The sequence below is a fragment of the Ranitomeya variabilis genome, chromosome 3, assembly GCF_051348905.1.
Source record: "Ranitomeya variabilis isolate aRanVar5 chromosome 3, aRanVar5.hap1, whole genome shotgun sequence".
In the NCBI taxonomy this organism is placed as follows: domain Eukaryota; kingdom Metazoa; phylum Chordata; class Amphibia; order Anura; family Dendrobatidae; genus Ranitomeya; species Ranitomeya variabilis.
Window position 1 is genome coordinate 201,643,483 of NC_135234.1, and position 23,196 is coordinate 201,666,678.

Here is a 23,196-nt window from a genome sequence, read left to right on the forward strand (position 1 = left end):
AGGACCCCGCAGGCTGAGCGGGCAGGCACACATTCTGTGCGGAGCAGCCGGCTGTACGGCCCCACAATGGCTGCGCCTGTCTGCACAGCGCCTTGTCGGTCACATTCCGCCGTGTGTGGGGCTGATGAAGCCGCTGCGCTTTAGGCGGCAGTATATCCCTCTGTGTGCAGCACTAGTGGGCGCAGGGCACGCTGACGCTTGTAGTACCACCACACTAGCAGCCGCCGCGCAGGTCAGCATCAGGTGGTCGCTGGGCGCCAGCAGCGGCTCTCTGTGGGCGGGGCATACCGTGGGCGTGGCTAAAGGTGAGGCGAAGGCGGGAAGCCTATATAACCGGAGAGCGGCTGCCGGAGACGCTAGAGACAACGGACCGTGCCAGCTCGGGGGTGACGGAGGCTGAAGCACCAGGGGGAGCGGGGAGGGGAGCCGCCGGCTCTTTCGGAGGGCTGAACGAGGAGGCCGCCGCTTCCCCTGCTCCGCTCAGCTTTATGGACGAGCACCTCAGCCTCCTGCACTCGCCTCCGCCGTCCTCCACCAGGCACCGCACCAACAGCAACATCGTGAACCCGGGCTACACGGACGGGGAGCAGGAGACCATGACGGTGGTGGCGTGTGACAACCTCCTGGAGGAGGCGGCGGCGCTGCCGGGGCTCCGCTCCTCCGAGACCTACGAGCAGGACGAGCACGAGTGCTGCGAGCGGGTGGTCATCAACATCTCCGGGCTGCGCTTCGAGACGCAGCTGAAAACTTTAGCCCAGTTCCCGGACACGCTGCTGGGCGACCCCAAGAAGAGGATGCGCTACTTCGACCCCCTGAGGAACGAGTACTTCTTTGACAGGAACCGTCCGAGCTTCGATGCCATCCTGTACTACTACCAGTCCGGGGGCCGGATCCGCCGACCCGTGAACGTGCCCATCGACATCTTCTCGGAGGAGATCCGCTTCTACCAGCTGGGCGAGGAGGCCATGGAGAAGTTCCGAGAGGACGAGGGCTTCATCCGGGAAGAGGAGCGCCCACTGCCCGCCAATGACTTCCAGAGACAGGTGTGGCTGCTGTTCGAGTACCCGGAGAGCTCGGGTCCTGCCCGGGGCATCGCCATTGTGTCCGTGCTGGTCATCCTCATCTCCATCGTCATCTTCTGCCTGGAGACTTTGCCCGAGTTCCGGGACGACAAGGAGTACAATGGGCCGGTGCTGCCAGCTGGGAATGGCACTGGTCCCTACCTCTCCAGCTCCTTCACCGACCCCTTCTTTGTGGTGGAGACTCTATGTATCATCTGGTTCTCCTTTGAGCTCTTGGTCAGGTTCTTCGCCTGCCCGAGCAAAGCCACCTTCTCCAAGAACATCATGAACATCATAGACATCGTGGCCATCATCCCTTACTTCATCACCCTGGGCACTGAGCTTGCTGAGCGCCAGGGCAATGGGCAGCAGGCCATGTCCTTGGCCATCCTGAGGGTGATACGCTTGGTCAGAGTCTTTCGGATCTTCAAGCTTTCCAGACATTCCAAGGGGCTCCAGATTTTGGGTCAGACCCTCAAGGCCAGTATGAGGGAGCTGGGACTGCTCATTTTCTTCCTCTTCATCGGAGTCATCTTGTTCTCCAGTGCTGTGTACTTTGCTGAGGCTGATGACCCATCCTCAGGGTTCAACAGCATCCCAGACGCCTTCTGGTGGGCAGTGGTCACTATGACTACTGTAGGGTACGGGGATATGCACCCAGTCACCATAGGGGGTAAAATAGTGGGCTCTTTGTGTGCCATTGCCGGTGTGCTCACCATAGCCCTACCAGTGCCTGTCATAGTCTCCAACTTCAACTACTTCTATCACAGGGAGACTGAAGGGGAAGAACAAGCCCAGTACCTCCATGTGGGCAGCTGCCAGCACTTGTCCTCTAATGAGGACCTTAAAAAGACCCGCAGTAATTCCACCCTGAGCAAATCTGAGTACATGGTCATAGAAGAAGGGGTGAGCCCTGGACCCTTCACACAGCCCAGCTTTAAGACTGCAAACTGCACCACCAATAACCCAAACTGTGTCAATATCAAGAAGATCTTTACAGATGTGTAATAAGTCGTGTAGGGGTCATGGATGTGTCCAACGCTAGAAATGTCACTACCATCGACATCAGCCTGTCCCACTTTTTAGTGTTCATTTTCTGGGAAGAAGCTCTAGCATATCACAGAGGGGCTGACCCGCGGAGCCTGCACATTTCTTTATCCTCATTATTTTGGGGTGAGAGGCTAGGTACCTGCTCCCCCTTCAGAAGTGCTGCTTTTAGTAACCTCAGACATGCTTGTTTTGGATCATTATACCTCAATTTGGCACATTTCTTCTTTTGGGATTTACTATCATCGCACTTAGTGTAAGGACACAATCCTTCCTTGTCTGATACTAGTCTATTGACAGGCGGTGACCACTAGAAGTCAGCTGCTGATAGATAACCTAGACTAAGCAGCATCCAAAACTGCAACAAGTGTTCCCATTCCATAGCAGTGCCAAGACCTATGGCTGGAGCTGCCCCCCCGCACTGTGGCTGTTGTTATGCTGTGACAGTCTACATGTCAGAAGAAGATTAAACTGCTGGACTTGCTTTTCATCGGAAGTTACTAATTCTGACCGAGTGATGCAGTTTCCATAGCAACATAGGTTTCCTGAGAAACCCAGTTGTCATGGCATCCCTGTTTCCATACCAACCTTCCAGATGGTTCCAACTTAACACAGACGCTGCTGTTGGGAAAATGCTCAGAGAAAGTTAATCCCAGTGAGATTTGCAGAGTAGGTATGAAGAGCTGATCCTCACCTGGAATCTGGAGAACCAATCCAACCCCACACTGTGAAGGGCACCCTGATGCTTCCAAGAGAGACGAGGGTGTAAGCAAAGAACACATTGGTGGCCCTCCATCATATCATGGTTAGGGATGGGAAATACAGCCCTCCTCTCCCATTCAGACAAAAATAAATTGTAGCATTAGAAGAAAAGCACTTTAGGAATGGAAACAAATCAGCACTTACATGACTACAGTAATGAACAAGCCTTACAAAGAGAAGAAGGGGCTGGAAGTAGCCAACTCTAGAAATGTAACCTCGCCGCAGACCCCTTCACCAAGGGGAGTGATAGAACCTGAGAACGGTGAGTTCACGAATGTGTAGTGGCTAACATGGATGGACGCACACATCTGCTTGTAGACATAACATTTAGTCATGTATAACTTATATCCCCGGACCTACACTAAGTTATTCCAGACTGGTGGAGATGTCAGACCATGGTGGTGACAGCTATATAGTAGGATAAGGTAGATATGTTTATATACATATAGGTTGTGAGATGGGTAATTATGATCTGATTCCTTACCAGTAGGCTCATAAGCTTATTTTCAGGTATGTTACTCGTTTATGTGACATATAAATATCACATGTGTTCTACTGTGAGGTTTTATAGTGCTGCGCTTTTGCCCATGTGACTTGCCAGGTTTACTTATTACCTTTTTGATCATGGGGGGTCCGAATGCTGGGATTAAAGCTCCTCAATCTGTCATCTGGTGGGACACCCACTGATCAGCATGTCATCACCATAGGTGACATCTTATTTTACTCTCATAAGCCATTTAAGTGTTCAAAAAGACTTGGTGTATGGAAATAATGTAACAAATGGGTAAGTGGTGTATGTGGTTAATGTGATAGACTATTCACATGACAGGCACAGTTCTGGCACTTTTAATGGCAGTGTAGCACAACTCCCAACAGGTAATGTGAGGGGAAAGAATTGGGAATATTGAATTTTAACTTCCTATTCTTTTCTCCAGGCAGATACACCAGAGGTCTGCAAGGAGGAATGAGGTGACTGGCGGTGGGTTAGGGTACATTTGCACTGAACGATTATCGTGCATGAGTAAGTTAACTTAAAGGAGCACTCCCATTAACCTTTTTCCCCGTAAACCTGTGTAAATGTCAGTCAACGTTTTTACATACTCACTGACTGCCATTCTCTCCAGTATCCAGTGCTATTTCGCTTCTCTCCTGAGTTACATGACAGCAATCCACTCTCCAGATCACACTGCTCTCACACATGGAGCCGGAAGTCTCTTTTATAGTGTAATCTTATGGAGTCTCGTTCTGTTGTCCCGTAGACTTACATTGTAAATGCCACTTCCACAGAGCACTGTGATTTGGAGAGTCTGAGATGTCGTTACTTGAATTAAAAGAGGAACAGAGCACTGCTTGATACCCTACAAGACGGAAATCTGTGCGTATATTAGCACACTGACCCTACACTACACTTTTACTTAGGTTTACAAAAAAAGTTAATGAGTGCTTCTTTAAGAACACTCATTTCACAATAATCTTTCCATAGAAACAGGCTGCCAATGGTTGAGCAAAACGCTTGTTCATCAGATAAGAAAAATCCGCTGAGCATTGCAAAAGATCGTCATTCTCTGCAGTGCTAAATCCTGTGTAAACAGGACTCGAGGACTAAGGCTAGGTTCACATTGCGTTGGGGCAATCCGTTTAGCGCTAGCGGATTGCGTTAACGCAATGTTTTTTTCGGGGCCGCGTTTAGGGGTCGTGTTAACGTCCCCGCTCTAGCAGAGATCTGCGAGAGCGGGGAACGGACCTCGGGCGCGCCGCGGACACTGCAAGCAGCGTCCGCGGCGCGTCACAAAAGAACGGCACATCACTAGCGCGAGCCGAAAAGGCACGCGCTAGCGATGCGCTACAGGCGAAATTTACATTGCTGTCAATGGGTGCGCTAACGGACCCGTTGCACGGCGTTAATTGCGACATTTTCGCCGTGCAACGCTGTCCGTTAGCGTGCACACATTAACGCAATGTGAACCTAGCCTAAGGGTACTGTCATACAGTGGCACTTTGATCGCTCCGACGGCACGATCCGTGACGTTGCAGCGTCGCTTGATTATCGCTCCAGCGTCGTAGACTGCGGTCACACTTTGCAATGCACGGCGCTGGAGCGATAATTTCATGACGTAGTTGCGATGTAGAAGTCATACGGGACATTGGGAATATCGTGCACACCTTTGTTACACGCTGCGATCATGCCGCCACAGCGGGACCCTTGACGACGAAATAAAGTTTCAAACGATCTGCCACGACGTACGATTCTCAGCGGGGTCCCTGATCGCAGTAGCGTGTCAGACACAGCGATATCGTAACTATATCGCTGGAACGTCACGGATCGTGCCGTTGTAGCGACCAAAGTGCCACTGTGTGACAGTACCCTAAGGCAGCCTATTGTGCTACAGCTACAGATCGCTCGGTGCACATCCATCACTCTGCCTGTGTAAACAGTCTATTAAACAACTGACCATGGGGAAAAATTAAATCGACGGTTATTTAGTGCCCCCGATGAGCAGCCGTGAAGAGATGTTTTCATCATGGAAAATTGTCTTTCAGATTTAATTCATGCATTGCCTTAAATGGAATATGTCATGAAAATACAGTCCATTCTGCGGGCATCATATTATAGTGCAGAAAGAGCGGAATAAAAAAAAAATATCGGGTATTCTAGAATATGTATGTAGTTTATTTATGAAGATTTTAGAATAATACATTTAATACACAGGATTCGGCCGGCCGCGACCAATTAGCGGCAGGACTGCGCCTGTCGCTGATTGTTCGCGGCCGGCCACGTAGTATATAGCACAGCCACGTAGTATATAACAGCCCACGTAGTAAATAGCACAGCCACGTAGTACGTAGCACAGCCCACGGAGTATATAGCACAGCCCATGTAGTATATAACACAGCACACGGAGTATATAGCACAGCCACATAGTATATAGCACAGCCCACGGAGTGTATAACAGCCCACATAGCATATAACACAGCCATGTAGTTTATAGCAGCCCACGCACGCAGTATATAACACAGCCCACATAGTTTATAGCACAGCCACGTATTTTGCACAGCCCACGTAGTATTTTGCACAGCCCACGTAGTATATTGAACAGCCCACATAGTATATGGCACATCCCACGTAGTATATGGCACAGCCCACGTAGTATATAGCACAGCCCACGTAGTATATAGCACAGCCCACGTAGTATATTGCACAGCCCACGTAGTATATTGCACAGCCCACGTAGTATATTGCACAGCCCACGTAGTATATTGCACAGCCCACGTATTATATTGCACAGCCCACGTAGTATATTGCACAGCCCACACAGTATATAGCAATGTGGGCATCATATCCCTGTTAAAAAAACGCGTACTTTCAAAGTGGTCCTGTTATCATCAGTGCTTTGGATCAGTGTGCCATTGTGTGTCAGTTTTTTACCATCGGTGTCTGCTTTTCAAGGATGGGTGAAAAAATAAATTAAAATCTTCTATCGTTTGCAATGATAAATATGGACAGCACACGGACTGAACACTGATGCCATCCGTGTGCTCTACGTGTTTTTCATAGACCCACAGACTTGAATTGGCCCTTTTCATCTGTGAAAGGGGAGATAAACTGACGTCTCTGTGAGTTTTGCACGGATACACGATCCATGAAGAATAATGGTCCTGTGAATAGCTCCGTAGATTATAATGGGTACATGTTGTATCCGTCACAAGCATGGATAGAACACGTACGGATGTGTGAAGGGGGCCCCAATCATTTAATACTCTGCTCTTTCTGGGACTTTCTGGCTAGTAAGTGGTTTTATTAGTGATTGACAGCTATCTCTGTATGCACACTTATACAAAAAAAAAAAAGCTGTCGGTCACTGCTAAGACCTCCTATTAGACCGAAAATTCCAGAAAGAGCAAGCTTGAAATGATGGTAAAAAGGGTAAAACTATGGTCACACATCAGTATTTTACATCAATATTTGTAAGCTAAAATCAGGAGTGGAACAATTAGGGTGCCATCAGATACCATACAAAATGAACTATCGCATCTCAATGCTCGGACTGGCCTTAGGCTCTCCTGACCCGAGTGTAACAGCATGAATTTCTATGCCGCTGTCATCTTCTGGTCAGGAACGCCAACTGCCAGTCCGAGCATTGCGATGTGATAGTCGTCCGTGTTATACTGCTGTCTGACTGCACCCTTAGAGGAAAAGTATAATCGAAATGTGATGTGCTCCACTTCTGCATTTTTAATCCACTCCTTTTTTTGGCTTACAAATATAGATGTAAAGTACTGACCAAAATACTGTGTGTGAACTTGGCCTTATAATGAATATTTTCTCACAAAACTATATATATATATATATATATATATATATATATATATATATATATATATATATATATATATATAGTTCTGCTCCCCCTGTTCTATAACATGGTGAGTACAAATTAGATTTCATTTTCGTGGCAACAGGTTTCCTTTAAATAGATTTTCCAAAACTGTAGAACAATTTTTAGGTATGTATCATGTTAACTTAATAAACAGGTACTTACCTTCCTTCACTCCAGTGAATTTAGCAACGGCTGCTCTGGAAGTCTGAGCCGGAAGTGATGTCTGCGGGGTTCAAATGTCAACAGGACCCCTGAAACCGGATATTGACTACAGCAGTCAGGAGGCTAGAAGAGCACATCATCAAAGAAACATCCAGTGATGCGCTCCATCCAATTACCTGACCTTTGAAGCTACTGTAAGTGCAGACTTCAGTAGTCCTTTTGACCCCCATATGCTTTTGGAACTGCAACAGACCTCCAGAGGGGCCTGCACTGGATTCATGGGAGTGCCTTCATTTGAAAAACATCTATGCCTTAAAAAAGTGAACAGAACTTGGACAACCCCTTTAAATGCAAACTAATTGCTGTAAAAGGGAAATAGCCAACATTTTTTGTGATCGTATTGATGAAGTCTATAATTTTGAATCTCCTCTGATGTCCAGAATGAAAGGTCTATACGTTGTAGAATGTGTGAATCAGCTTCACCCAATGAAACAAAGATATGATCATTACTCACATGGTGAATCGCACTCCTTTCTCTCCAGCGCTGCCACATCGATAGTGCCTGGGGGTCTTCTTACCTTTGTAGGAATAACTTGAACATAATATGCATAATGATTGCTACTGCCAGTCACTATTAACATCGGTGACTGCAGTGGTCAGGTGTGTATATTCAGCATGTCGTCACTGCAGGACAAGTGCAGACAGGATTGGCTAATATAACCCTTACAGATGTGGCACTGAAGCTTTTTTTTATTTTCTAGACATCCTTATAATAATGTATTTATTTAAAGGCATAAGTATAGTAATTCTTACAAATACTTCTGTTGTTGAAATGGCTTCAGGAATGATGCTACAGTCGAGCAAACAGCTGTGAAAAAATCCTATTTCTGCCATTAACCAAGGTTTGTAGTAATTTGTATTCTGATTAAAGCCATAGGATGTGATAAAAAAGACTAAGGGTATGTGCACACGATGCAGATTTAGTGCAGAATTGGTGCAGAACTGCAGCAGATTTCTCTGCTGCAGAAACGCTGCAGAACTGCACTGTGATTTACAGTACAATGTAAATCAATGGGAAAAAAAAAAAGCTGTGCACATGGTGCAGAAAAATCTGCGCAGAAACGCTGCAGATTTCAAAGAAGTGCACGTCGCTTCTTTTGTGCAGTTCTGCAGCGTTTCTGCTGCAGATTTTTCTGCACCATGTGCACAGCTTTTTTTTTTTCCCATTGATTTACATTGTACTGCACAGAAACTGCATAGAAACTGCACAGAAACTGCATAGAATCTGCGCAGAAACTGCATAGAATCTGCATAGAATCTGCATAGAAACTGCACAGAAACTGCATAGAATCTGCGCAGAAACTGCATAGAAACTGCATAGAAACTGCACAGAAACTGCATCAAATCTGCAGATGCAGATTTAGTGCAGAAAATTCTGCACCACATTTCCTACGTGTGCACATAGCCTTATTGTCTGCTGAAGAGAAGCAGGCACAGGATATGTGAATTCCCTCGAGGCTTCCGGCTCTATTATTACATAGCCATTACCCAATGTGACATTTATAGATGGAAACCATATAATTGTCTTCAAATCGCCTACTTACCAAAAGTTTCTCTAATAGATGAAAATAGAAATAGCAACTTCCTATACATCTGAGTGTGCGGTAATGTATCAGAAGGAGGGAGAGTGGTCCTGTAGTCTTGTACTACCGACCGTTCACCTTTCCTGATCTCTGAGGACACAGGTGCAACTCTGCCGCTGTTCATTATAAAACAATGAGATGACTCAATTATAGTCTGTACCCTTATTATGTATGTGCTCCTCTAGCTGCGTTTCATAGGATGAACGCTCATGAACTACGTATGAAATTAGAGCATGTCTAGATCTCTGACGTGCAGTCTATAAGACCCACTTTTCTAAAAATTGTTAGGAGCGTCTGAAAAGAACTTTTTTTTCTACTAAGAAACTGGATTACAGTCAATGATAAATTACTGGAAGAGTTGTTTGTTGTAGTCCAAATTTATCTGATGACCATCCTAAAAGTTAGTTTACTCTGGGCAGCTATCGCTTGGAGGTATTTTATTTGGACAATAACGATAGTGGGACTGTGTAAATGGTTAGCATTAGTCCTGCACTACTATTTGTAAGCTTCTTGTAAACTTTAGGGCTCATTAAAGCTGATTTTCGTGTATGAGTTCTATGTGATTTTCATGGATATCACTCGTATGTGTGATGCTCTATGTGGCCATTCACATTTCTGTGATTTTTCTCAGACCAGTCAGTCCACGGAGACATGTCTGAGGGTCAGATCAAAATCGTCAATGCAAGTCAAATTGAACCGCTCTCGGATGATATCCACATCAGAGTGCTATCTGACTTTAATAGACTGACATAGAAGGTTGAGAAACTTTTTTTTTTTTTTTGCTCCACGTACAAGAAAACAAGATGACACTCTGTCCACAAGCTGATCAAAATTTGACCACATTCTGATAAAAATAATCAGTCCTTTCTTGCACGTAAGGAAAAACAGATGACTGATTGAGGCCTATTAAAATTCCTAGCGTTCATTTCTCATCTCTCAGAACTGTCACTTATCAACCATAGTGCTGTCTGTCAGAAATCAAAGGCAGTGTGAATCAGTCACATGCTCTCTTGTTCTCTCGTTATGTTTTCAATGTTTAAACCCCTGCCGGAAATAAGACGTAATGGTATGTTGGATGCAGGTCTAAAAAGGGGGCTCAAGAACTGGCTAGTGCCAGCTGTGTTATACAGCCAGCGCCTGCCTCTAACAGCAGTTACTATACGAATGCTTCTGTCCATTGCTGTCAGCTTCATTTAAATGGTTCGACTGTATGTGGGAGCACATCAGCTTCCCTGCAATGAGATTGTGTGGTGCTGACAGATTACCATGCCGATGCCAACTAAAGTTACCCATCACCAGCTTCTCAGTACTGCCATGAAGCCCAGCCTGCGACTAGGCTTCAAAGGAGATTGTCATTGTTGCTATAAACTGCTATACTGAAGCGTTGCAGTATATTGTCCAAGTGATTTAGTGATTATACGTTTAACTCCCATTGGTGAACTAAAAATAAAATGAAAATGATTATGAAAAGAATAATTTATAAAACTTTGAATCATTCCACTTTTTCCAAAATCAAAAATAAAGAAAAATAGAATCAAAACGCCAGAATTGTGTTTTAAAAATGTGGTATGGTTGCAATCCTCCTGGCCTACACATCTGTTATACTCCCTTATAATGCCATAAAAGAAACACCTAGAAAAGAATCACCATTTTTTGTTCATCTCCCCCGTCCAAAAGAAAACAAATTGGAGAGTGATCAAAAAATCACATTTACCACTAAAATCCGCCAATGAAAACTTCAGGTTAAACCCTTAAATAAAGCCCTCAAACAACTTTGAAGTGAGTGAAACAGCAATTCTGGAATAATATCGATTATTTTTCTGTTATAGCAGTGGTTAAATATTGTAGATTTTGATATATCCAGGACTTTTATGGATGCAGTAATACCAACTATGTTTACTTTTACATTTATTTGTAATGAGGGAGAAAATATATATATTTTTTTTTTATTTGATCTTTTTTTTACTTTATATTTAAGCACCCTAGGGCAGTGATGCCGAACATTTTAGAGACGGAGTGCCCAAACTTCAACCCAAAACCCACTTATTTATCTCAAAGTGCCAACATCGAACTTTAACCCAAATACTGAGGTTTTAGTTTAGAAAAAACAACTCATGCAGAGACCAGACTGGGGCAATGCAGAGCAGCCACAGACAGGAGCAGGGGTACCAGACTGCAGCTGAAAAGGAATATGCTTCCTATCCTGGTATATGCTCTTCCCATCCTGGTATATGCACCCACATCCTGGTATATGCCTATCATCCTTGTATATGCCCCCTACCCTGGTGTAGTATGCGCCCGATCCTGATATATGCCACAATCCTGGTGTATGCTCCTCCATCCTGGTATGTGATCTCCCATCCTGGCATATGCTCGCCCATCCTAGTATATGCTCCCCCATCGTAGTATATCCCCCCATCCTTGCGTATGCACCCCCATCCTTTTATATGCTGCCCCTTTCTTGTATATTATGGTCCCCAAAACCATGTATATGCCCCATCATTGTACATACTCCCTCAATCCAAGTATATGCTCCCCCATCATTGCATATGATGCCCCCATGCTTGTATATGCGCCTCCATCCTTGTATATGCTCACCAATCCTGGTATGTGTCCTTCATCCTGGTGTATATGCCTCCATCCTTGTATATGTCACCCCATCCTTGTAAATGTCACCTCATCATTATAGGTGCTCCCCCATCCTGGGATATGTCCCTCATCCTGTCAGCAATGCTGTTCAATGCATATAAAGAAAAAATAAAAAAAACTTGTATATGCTGTCCCCCCCTCCTGGTATATGCATCCCCATCCTAGTACAGCTCTGGTGAAAATCAAGAGACCACTGCAAAATGTTCAGTTTGTCTGATTTTCGTCTTTATAGGTATATTTTTGGTAAAATGTAAATTGTTCTTTTATTCTATAAACTTCTGACAACATGTATCCGAATTTCCAAGCAATACATTTTGTATTTTTTCTTTTGAAAAAGAAAAACGGTCAAAATTAAAAAAACAGTGCTTTCAGACATCAAATAATGCAAAGAAAACAAGTTCAGAATCATTTAGAAACAACAATACTAATGTTTTAACTCAGGAAGAGTTCAGAAATCAATATTTTGTGGAATAACCATGATTTTTAATCACAGCTTTCATGCGTCTTGGCATGCTTTCCACCAGTCTTTCACATTGCTTCTGGTGCAAAAATGTAAGCAGTTCTTCTTTGTTTGATGGCTTGTGACTATCCATCATCCTGTTGATTACATTACAGAGGTTTTCAATGAGGTTCAGGTCTGGAGATTGGGCTGCCCATAACAGGGTTTTTGTTGCAGTGGTCTCTTAATTTTTGCCAGAGCTGTAAATGACTCCCCATCCTTGTATATGCTCTCTCATCCTTGTTTATTCTAGCTGATCCATGTATATGTTCCCCCTTCCTTGTATATGCTCCCCCAACCATGAATATGCCCCCATCCTTGTGTATGCTCCCCCATCCTTGCATATGATGCCCCCATACTTGTGTATACTCATCTATCTTTGTATATGCTCCCCCATCCTGGTATTTGCCCTTCATCCTGGTATATATGCACCCCCATCCTTGTATATGCCCCCATCCTGGTACATGCCCTTTATCCTGGTATATGCCCTTCATCCTGGTATATGTTCCCCCATCTTGTATATACTCATGCTTGTATATGCCTTTTTATCCTGGTATATGCTCCCCCATCCTTGTATATGACTTCATCCTGGTATATATGCACCTGTCCTTGTAAATGTCACCCCATCATTGTATATTCTCCCCCATTCTGGTATATGTCCAACTTCCTGCCAGCAATGCTGTTCAACGCATAGAAAAAACAAACATTGCTACTCACCTTCCTTCCTATCCCCCACCGCGTCGTCTTCTGAAGCTGGCAGCTTTATTTCAGCGTCCAATCGATGGGAGGCAATGACTTCACTGCCATGCGCCCAGTTCCGTGTTCGCCGACGTGTCAGCTGCTGGCCAATCGTGTATTGCGGCGCACGGACTTAGCAAGTTCGTGCTCTCCAATACACTCCAGCTGGATGTGTGTCCGAGGACGCAGATCCAGCTGAAGTAAGGACTGGCGTCGTGGGGCCCATTACCCGCTGGCACCGTTCCACTTATGCGTAACGGTGATGGCGTGCTTGCCCACAGGGAGGACTCTGTGTGCCCCCTCTGGCACGTGTGCCATAGGCTCGCCACCTAGGGGATGTGACCCTTCAATCGCTTGTTCTGTACAGTGGATATAAAAAGTTAATATACCAAAAAGAATCATTTCATAACTGTTTCCACCTTTAATGACATCCATAATCTGTATAAATCCATTGAAAAATGTTCGAAATCTTTTTAGGTGGAAAAAGAAAAATACAGAACTAAAATAATGTGGTTGCAGAAATACAGTGCAGACCAAAAGTTTGGACACACCTTCTCATTTAAAGATTTTTCTGTATTTTCATGACTATGAAATTTGTAAATTCACACTGAAGGCATCAAAACTATGAATTAACACATGTGGAATTATATACTTAACAAAAAAGTGTGAAACAACTGAAAATTTGTCTTATATTCTAGGTTCTTCAAAGTAGACACGTTTTGCTTTGATGACTGCTTTGCACGCTCTTGGCATTCTCTTGATGAGCTTCAAGAGGTAGTTACCAGGAATGGTTTTCACTTCACAGGTGTGCCCTGTCAGGTTTAATAAGTGGGATTTCTTGCCTTATAAATGGGGTTGGGACCATCAGTTGTGTTGAGCAGAAGTCTGGTGGATACACAGCTGATAGTCCTTCTCAATAGACTGTAAGAATTTGTGGTCTTCAAGATTGTTGGAAGACCATTCCCGGTGACTACCTCTTGAAGCTCATCAAGAGAATGCCAAGTGTGTGCAAAGCAGTCATCAAAGCAAAAGGTGGCTACTTTGAAGAACCTAGAATATAAGACATATTTTCAATTGTTTCACACTTTTTTGTTAAGTATATAATTCCACATGTGTTAATTCATAGTTTTGATGCCTTCAGTGTGAATGTACAATTTTCATAGTCATGAAAATACAGAAAAATCTTTAAATGAGAAGGTGTGTCCAAACTTTTGGTCTGTACTGTATGCGCAATCTTAAACTAATAGTTTATTGAAGTATCCTTAGAATTTATGTCAGAATTCAGTCTTTTTTTGTAGGAGTCTTATCAGCATGGCATATCTACACTGTGTTCCAAATTATTATGCAAATTGGATTTAAGTGTCTTAACGATTAATTGTTTTGTTTTTCATATATACTCGTGGATAGTATTGTGTCTCAGGGCTCAATGGATCACTGAAATCAATCTTAAACACATGTGATAATTAGTTTTCTAGATGATACTAATTAAAGTAAAACTACTTAAAAATGATGTTCCAAATTATTAAGCAGGCCACAGGTTTCAAGCAATATGGGAAATAAAAAGGATCTCTCTGCTGCTGAAAAGCGTTAAATAGTGCAATGCCTTGGTGAAGGGATGAAAACATTAGATATTTCACGAAAACTTAAGAGTGATCATCATACTGTGAAGAGATTTGTGACTGAAACAGAGCACAGAAAGAGTTCATGCAGATAAAGGCATAATGAAGAAAGTTTCTGCCAGACAAATTCATTGGATTAAGAGAGCCGCTGCCAAAATACCATTACAAAGCAGCAAACAGTTATGTGAAGCTGCTGATGCCTCTGGAGTCCCTCGAACCTCAAGGTGTAGGATCCTTCAAAGGCTTGCTGTGGAGCATAAACCTACTATTCGGCCACCTCTTAACAGTATTCACAAGCAGAAACGGTTGCAGTGGGCTTAGACATACATAAAGACTAATTTCCAAACAGTCTTGTTTACTGATGAGTGTTGAGCAACCCTGGATGGTCCAGATGGATGGAATAGTGGATGGTTGATGGATGGCCACCATGTCCCAACAAGGCTGCGACGTCAGCAAGGAGGTGGAGGAGTCATGTTTTGGACCGGAATCATGGGGAAACAGCTGGTAGGGCCCTTTAAGGTTCCTGAAGGTGTGAAGATGACCTCTGCAAAGTATATAGAGTTTCTAACTGACAACTTTCTTCCATGGTATAAAAAGCAGAAGCGTGCCTTCAGGAGCAAAATCATCTTCATGCATGACAATGCACCATCTCATGCTGCAAAGAATAACTCTGAGTCATTGGCTGCTATGGGCATAAAAGGAGATAAACTCATGGTGTGGCCACCATCTTCCCCTGACCTCAACCCTATAGAGAGCCTTTGGAGTATCATCAAGCAACAGATCTATGAGGGTGGGAGGCAGTTCACATTAAAACAGCAGCTCTGGGAGGCTATTCTGACTTCATGCAAAGAAATACAAGCAGAAACTCTCCAAGAACTCACAAGTTCAATGGATGCAAGAATTGTGAAGGTGATATCAAAGAAGGGTTCCTATGTTAACATGCAACTTGGCCTGTTAGGATGTTTTGGAGTTAAATAGCTTTTCTGTTCAGTGAATGTGATCTCCTAATGCTGCAAATTCCACAAATGAGCATTTTCAGTTCTTTAAAACATATCAAATGTTTAGAAATTCTACTGTGCCTAATAATTTGGAACAGTGCATTTTGAGTTTTTATTCATTTTGGAGATTATACTGTTATCATTGGGAGGTTTCTTCAATCAAATTTGATGTATAATCTAACGGGTGATGACTTATTAGACTGTCATTTGCCCGACTATTTAGGAAAATCCGAGAAAAATGTCATTTGCATAATAATTTGGAACACAGTGTAGAATTGGTAATCTTTGCTCTCTGTTCTTGTGCACCAGCGCTCCAAATCTGTCAGAAACATAGATTTTAGATCACGTGAAGTAATAATCCCTCTCTACTCCTCCTTGGTCAGTCCATAATAGAAAAAAGTAAAGCCGCACAGCTGCCCCACGATCCGAGACCGACTGCGGTCTATCCAAGGCGTGTCACACAGGAGCCTGATATCCAGGTAGAGGTGCCCGCATGAATAAGAATTGCAATCATCAGAGAAAATACAGAGAAATGCGGCAACACTCACCAGTCCAAGTGTGGTTCAATTCCTTTATTGAAGCATGTAAAACACCGCCGTCATGTTCATGGCCCGGGGTGGTGAAACAGAGAAGGAGGTGAGCAGGATGTGACGACAGCTGTTTCGCGCCTACAATAGCGCTTCCACAGGTCTCCTGTTAGCGGCATTTAACTAGCTAATAGGCATGGATGGATCGCGATTCCGCCCGCGCCTATTGCTAACACATGTCAGCTGTTCAAAACAGCTGACATGTCCCTGCTTTGATGCAGGCTCCGGCAGTAAGCCCGCATCAAAGCAGATAGGTTTCCCTTGTGTGTGCTTGTGGGTGAGGACGGGATAGCGACCCCCGAGTCTGACATTTCTGAGATGGGGACTTCCAGGGAGAACTTTGGGACTGCTCAACTGAAGGACCTTACACTAAAAGGGGCATTTGATAATGTCACATTGTTAGACGGGGTAGCTCAACAGCCGGAGGCCGACACCAGGTTTCCACACTTTTCGGACCGGGCTGCCAAAGGAGATACTTACAGATCAAGGAACTCGGCTAAGCGGCAAGTGCCATACAAAGTGGTCGAAAAACTGAGCAAAGTTCACTATAAGGTCCACCAGCCAGGGAGAAGAAAACCCTATTTGTTCTACTATGTAAACCTGCTCAAGCCATGGTGACTAAGGCTACTTTCACACTTGCGTTTTCTGGTTTCCGTCGTCGTGCAGTGAAATGACGTATCGACGGACGTCATGAAAATAGTGAAAAAACATGTGCGACGGATCCAGTAAAAAGACGGATGCGTCGTTTCTATTTTTGAATGGAAACATTTCCGGAATTCAAATGTCCTGGGACGAGAGAGACTGGATTCCTGTGTGTGACGGTCAGCGACGGATCCTGTGTCCATAGGCTTCCATTGTAGCCGACGACGGGCAGCGCAGGATGCGTCGCTGACCGATTTTCCGACTTGCACAAAAAAAGTTCCTATGAACGTTTTCTCTGCACGACGGACCGCTATTTTCTGACGGATCCAGTGCACAACGGATGAAACTGCCATCCGTCACAATCCGTCGCTAATACAAGTCTATGGGAAAATGCAGGATCCTGCAAATTTTTTGCATTCACAAAAACGACGGATTGTGATGGATTAAAAAAAACGCAAGTGTGAAAGTATCCTTAGAGAGCCAGAGGAAGCTCCATGCTTGCGGGCTAACACCAGAGCCAATGTTGAAGTGACAGACACATTATCAGCAGTCCAGAAACAATAGTGCCGAGAACTGCTCCAGCAAAACCGATACCTGTTTTCAGAGTTGCCGGAATGTATTTGGACCGTGGAGCACGAAGTTCTGATGGAACCACACATGTCGATTCCCTGAAGCCAGACACAAATGAGGTCAGAAGAATGTTGAGCCAGGGAGTCATCGAAGAGTTGAAGAGCGCCTGGCCCAGTCCCATTATCCTTGTGCTGAAGCCAAATGGAGAATGGCAGTTTTGTAATGATTATCGTAAGCTGAATGAGGTGTCCAACTTTGATGAGTTTCCAATGCTCCCGGACAATTAAATCATTGACCTAGTGAAATAGTACTGGCAAGTTCAAATGTCCCAAATGGCTAAAGAGAAGATGGCCTTCTCTACAACTGATGGGTGTTTCCAATCCATCAGGATGCATTTTGGTCTGCAAGTAGCCCCAGCCACCTTCCAGATGGCCATAGACCGGGGCCTAAGTCCCCACCAGAAATATGCCGCAGCTTACCTAGACTATTTTGTGATCTTCAGGCCGGATTGGGACAGTCATGTGCAGAAGATCCAGATGGTACTGAACACACTGACAACGGCAGGCTTTACCATAAACCCAAAGAAGTGCATCATGGGGAAGGAAGATGCTAAATACCTAAACTACCGTATTTTTTGGACTATAAGACGCAGCGGACTATAAGACGCACCCAGGTTTTAGAGGTGGAAAAAACAGGAAAAAAATATTTGAAGCAAAAAAATGTGGTAAACTATTTAGTAGCATAAATAACATACTATTATATGTGGTGTTATTATACAGTATAGACCAAAAGTTTGGACACAGCTCAGATTTTTCTGTATTTTCATGTCTATGAAAAATTGTACATTCCCACTGAAGGCATCAAAACTATGAATTAACACATGTGGAATTATATACTTAAAGGGAACCTGTCACCACGTTTTTGGAAGATGGGATAAAAATAGCGTTAAATAGGGGCAGAGGTGGGCGTTACATTAGTGTGTGTGTTATGCGTTTATTACCCACCTAAGTTGCCGAAATAACTTTGCAAAGTCTCCGTTTTCGCCTGTCAATCAGGCTGGTCAGGTCGCATGGGCGTTGTCTTCCCCCAGATTTGGCGTAGTTTTCCGTTGGTGGCGTAGTGGTGTGCGCATGCCCAAAGTCCGGAATCCTCTTCCAGGGGATTTAAAATAGCGCGGTGTTCGTTATTGCATTGGTGATCGGTGGGCGCGGCCATCTTCCTTTGGCCGCGCGTGCGCAGAAGCGGCGCTCTGCTGGCCGCGGCTTCAGGAAAATGGCCGCCGCGATATCCATCTGCGCACGCGCGGCATCCGGCGGCCATTTTCCTGAAGCCGCGGCCAGCAGAGCGCCGCTTCTGCGCACGCGCGGCCAAAGGAAGATGGCCGCGCCCACCGATCACCAATGCAATAACGAACACCGCGCTATTTTAAATCCCCTGGAAGAGGATTCCGGACTTTGGGCATGCGCACACCACTACGCCACCAACGGAAAACTACGCCAAATCTGGGTGAAGACACCACGCCCATGTGACCTGACCAGCCTGATTGACAGGCGAAAACGGAGACTTTGCAAAGTTATTTCGGCAACTTAGGTGGGTAATAAACGCATAACACACACACTAATGTAACGCCCACCTCTGCCCCTATTTAACGCTATTTTTATCCCATCTTCCAAAAACGTGGTGACAGGTTCCCTTTAACAAAAATGTGTGAAACAACTGAAAATATGCCTTATATTCTAGGTTTTTCAAAGTAGCCACCTTTTGCTTTGATGGCTGCTTTGCCCACTCTTGAAGCTCATCAAGAGAATGCCAAGAGTGTGCGAAGCAGTCATCAAAGCAAAAGGTGGCTACTTTGAAGAACCTAGAATATAAGTCATATTTTCAGTTGTTTCACACTTTTTTGTTAAGTATATCATTCCACATGTGTTAATTCATAGTTTTGATGCCTTCAGTGTGAATGTACAATTTTCATAGTCATGAAAATACAGAAAAATCTTCAAATGAGAAGGTGTGTCCAAACTTTTGGTCTGTACTGTATGTGACTGGCATATATGCGGTCATGTTCCGACCAGACTGTATCCAGTCTAGCTCAATGCAAGTGTATTGAGGAAGGCAGAAGTCAGAATGTGGCCGGAAGCATGCAAATCACATGCTTGCACTTAAATGACCACTCACTGCCGGTGCCGGTGAATCCCCAATGCGCAGTGTGCGCTCTGTAACATTCACAAGTCTGCAATCACATTGACTGACAGCAGACTGTAGTTTAAGACCTGACAACCCCTGTAATACTGACAACATTGCCCACAATAAAGTCACAGTGCACAGGCTAGCCATAACATTTTCAATACCCTCAATGTAGCTCGTAGTTAGTCATCCATTCCCTTAGAAGAGTGACGAATGTACAGTGAACCAGTAAAAAACTTACATTTAAGATGCTTTGTATTAGGAGAACACCTGGTATATTTCCTATTATAGCATTTATGAACATCCTAGTGAGGGATTATCTGCCTAGGTCACCCTGTATTGTCCAAAGCAGGAAGCTTCCTTAAGGAATCGCTCACTCTCTGGAGGACTTGGGCTCAACACACCCTACAGAGCAGTCATTCTAGAGGAATGGGGGCACAGGGCTTATATTTAAAGCACCACTCCTGCACTGAAAAATAACACTGGAGTGCTGCTTTAAGAACCCATAGGAGAACTATAACTCCCAGCATGTCCTGCAGATGATATGGCATGCTGGGAGTTATAGTTCACCACAGGAGTGGCAGAGTGCTTTATTGTGTGTTGTAGTGACTAACCTTTTAATTGTGGCAGCCAGCCGGCCACTGTGGTGTGGTGAAAAGCTGGAGCATCCCATGACAGCGCACACAGAGCTCTCCCTGCCTTTCCACAGCACAGTTCATAAGAGGAAACCTGCAGATTCTAGTGTGGAGTCTGAAGGACCTGTGATGACATGAAGAAGAGGGAGGGCTCTGTGCTGTCATGTGATGCTCCAGCCCGCCCACTTCATGACATTACACAGGTCCTTATGCCTCAGCATCCAGCACAGCCCAGGCAGGTATGCTGCGATATTGTCTCCTCTAGCCCCTGCTGCTGCCCCCTCCTCCATCGGACACAGTACTCCCCAGCTGCTACAGGAATCCAGCGCTGGGGAAACCATGTGTTTCCCTGTGTAAGTGAAGGACTATTCATTTGCTGCTCGCTGCTCAGGGCTGACAGGAGGGCGGGGAAGCGGCTAATGAATAATCACTGCACTTTAATCATTGGGACCATGTGGTTTCCCCAGCGCTGCATTCGGCAGCGGGACATTTTTCTGCCTCCTGCAAGTGGGATAACCGTGCGATCCCACCCGCTACTGCCCCTCCCCACGTTACATCCGTACCATAAGACGCACCCACACTTTCCTCCCAAATTTGAAGGAAAAAAGTGCATCTTATGGTCGGAAAAATACGGTATATTGTTAGTAGGGGCCAAATCAAGCCTCAGTAGAACAAGGTGGAGGTTATCCAAAATTGTCTGCAACCAAGAAACAGATTAGAGTGTTTTTAGGAATTGTGGGTAACTATCGTCAGTTAATCCCGAATTTCGCCATTAGATCTGCACCCCTGACCTACCTCCTTAAAGGCACAAAGTCATTGATGGCCAAGTGGACTTCCGAAGCGGAAAGGGCTTTCCAGAAGTTAAAGCTAGCCCTGTAAACAGGTGGTCTTGGTGGCACCAGACTTCTCGAACGAGTTTGTGATCCAGAAGGACATGTCAGGTTTTGAGCCTTGTTTTCACAGGAAGTAAATGGGGAGAAACATCCAATCCTTTACCTAGGTAGAAAACTTTGCTCCTGTGATAAAAATTATGCCATCGTGGAAAAAGAATGCTTGGCCATCAAATGCGTGAATGACACTTTGAAGTACTACCTGCTGGGCCGAAAGTTCAGGTTATTGTCAGACCATGCTCCCCTGAGATAGACGAAGGAAAAGAATGCAAACAATGCCTGAGTGGCCAGGTGGTTTCTGGCACTTCAGGACTTTAGCTTCCATAGGCCAGGGAAACTACATGCTAATGTAAATGCTCTGTTGAGGCTTTCCTGTCTAGTAACTGAAAGTGCCAAACCCCCCCTGTTTTGGTCAGAGGGAGAGATATGTAAAAGTGTCACTGGTAATGTGCTACAAGGGGATATGTGTTTCACTGAGGTTATTAGCTTCAGTGATATAAACCTGGAAGTTTTACTTCAGCATGTTATGTGCTGACAAGGGTTAATCGGCCATGAGAGGCCCAGGTCTATTATGAACAGCTGGAGAGTTGGGCGGGACAACTGTTCACCATATCTCCACTCTAGGAAGGGATCAATAGGTAAAAAATGTAACGACTTTGGCCTTAATTATTGTTCTGTGTAGTCTAGAGGGGAGCTGACCTAGAGAGCTGGGCTCTTGGTAAACAACTGAATCCTGTTTTATGTGCGGGAGAAACCAGCAGCTATAAGTACTATAGTGAGTGCTATAGTGAGTTTATGTCAAGAAGATTGAATATATCTATTTCCTTATGGTATATTAAGCCTGTTTTAATAAACAAGTTGAAAATTTAATTGATAAGCATTCCTCTGACTACCCCGTTAAGCAGCTGAGTGAGCCAATCTACATATATACTTCAACTGTGAGAAACAGAATCTTAATACAAAATCCAGAAATTCACATTGTATGATTTTTACATAATTAGTAGTGATGAGCGAATATACTCGTTACTCGAGATTTCTCGAGCATGCTCGGAGGTCCTCAGAGTATTTTTTTGTGCTCGGAGTTTTAGTTTTTAGCACCGCAGCTGAATGATTTACATCTGTTAGCCAGCATAAGTACATGTGGGGGTTGCCTGGTTGCTAGGGTATCCCCACATGTACTTATGCTGGCTAACAGAGGTAAATCATTCAGCTGCGGCGCTAAAAACTAAAACTCCGAGCACTAAAAAATACTCAGAGGACCCCCGAGCATGCTTGAGAAATCTCGAGTAATGAGTATATTCACTCATCACTAATAGCATTTTATTGCGTAAAATAAGTATACGGCACAATAGAAAAACAGAACTTAATATCTTGCACAGAAACCTTTGTTTTGCAATTATAGAGGTCAGACATTTCCTGTAGTTCTTGACCAAGTTGCACACACTGCAGTAGGGATTTTGGCCCACTCCTCCATATAGATCTACTCCAGATCTTTCAGGTTTCAAGGCTGTCGCTGGGCAACATTGAGCTCCAGCTCCCTCCAAGGATTTTCTTATGGTTCAGGTCTGGAGACTGTCTAGGTCATTCAAGGACCTTGAAATGTTTCTTACGGAACCACTACTTAGTTGTCCTAGCTGTGTGTGCCTTGTGCAGGTCTACGCAGATCTACAATGTTGTCCCTGGTGTCCTTAGACAGCTCTTTGGTCTTGGCCATGGTGGAGATGTTGGAGTGTGTGGACAGGTGTCTTTTATACAAGTAATAAGTTCAAACAGGTGTAATTAACAAAGGTAATGAATGCTGAATAGGAGAGCTTCTTAAAGAAAAACTAACAGGTTTCTGAGAGCCAGAATTCTTGCTGGTTGGTAGGTGATTAAATACTTATTTAATGCAATAAAATCCAATTTAATAATTTTAAAATCATACAATGTGATTTTCTGAATTTTTTTTTTAAATTCTGTCTCTCTTAGTTGAAGTATACCTACGATAAAAATTACAGATCCTTCCATTCTTTGCAGTATCATATACCATATATACTCGAGTATAAGCCGACCCGAGTATAAGCTGAGGCACCTACTTTTCCACGGAAAACTGGGTAAGTTTATTGACTCAAGTATAAGCCGGGTATGCATT

At 44.4% G+C, this 23,196-nt stretch overlaps 1 protein-coding gene across 3 annotated transcripts in view; it reads left to right on the top strand.

The window, feature by feature from the left end:
• Nucleotides 1-309: 309 nt before the first annotated feature.
• The window catches only part of LOC143815615 (potassium voltage-gated channel subfamily A member 3-like), a 150,390-nt gene continuing 127,503 nt past the window's right edge, over nt 310-23,196 (top strand). For 2 of the 3 annotated variants that reach the window (XM_077295001.1, XM_077294999.1), the window contains exon 1: nt 310-3,132. In XM_077295001.1, the coding sequence (XP_077151116.1) occupies nt 489-2,069 (1,581 nt within the window). In that variant the 5' untranslated portion in view covers nt 310-488 and the 3' untranslated portion in view covers nt 2,070-3,132. Of the gene's footprint in view, nt 3,133-7,426; nt 8,371-8,876; nt 11,876-23,196 lie in introns of those variants that run through there. The other variant, XM_077295000.1, reaches the window with a different exon arrangement.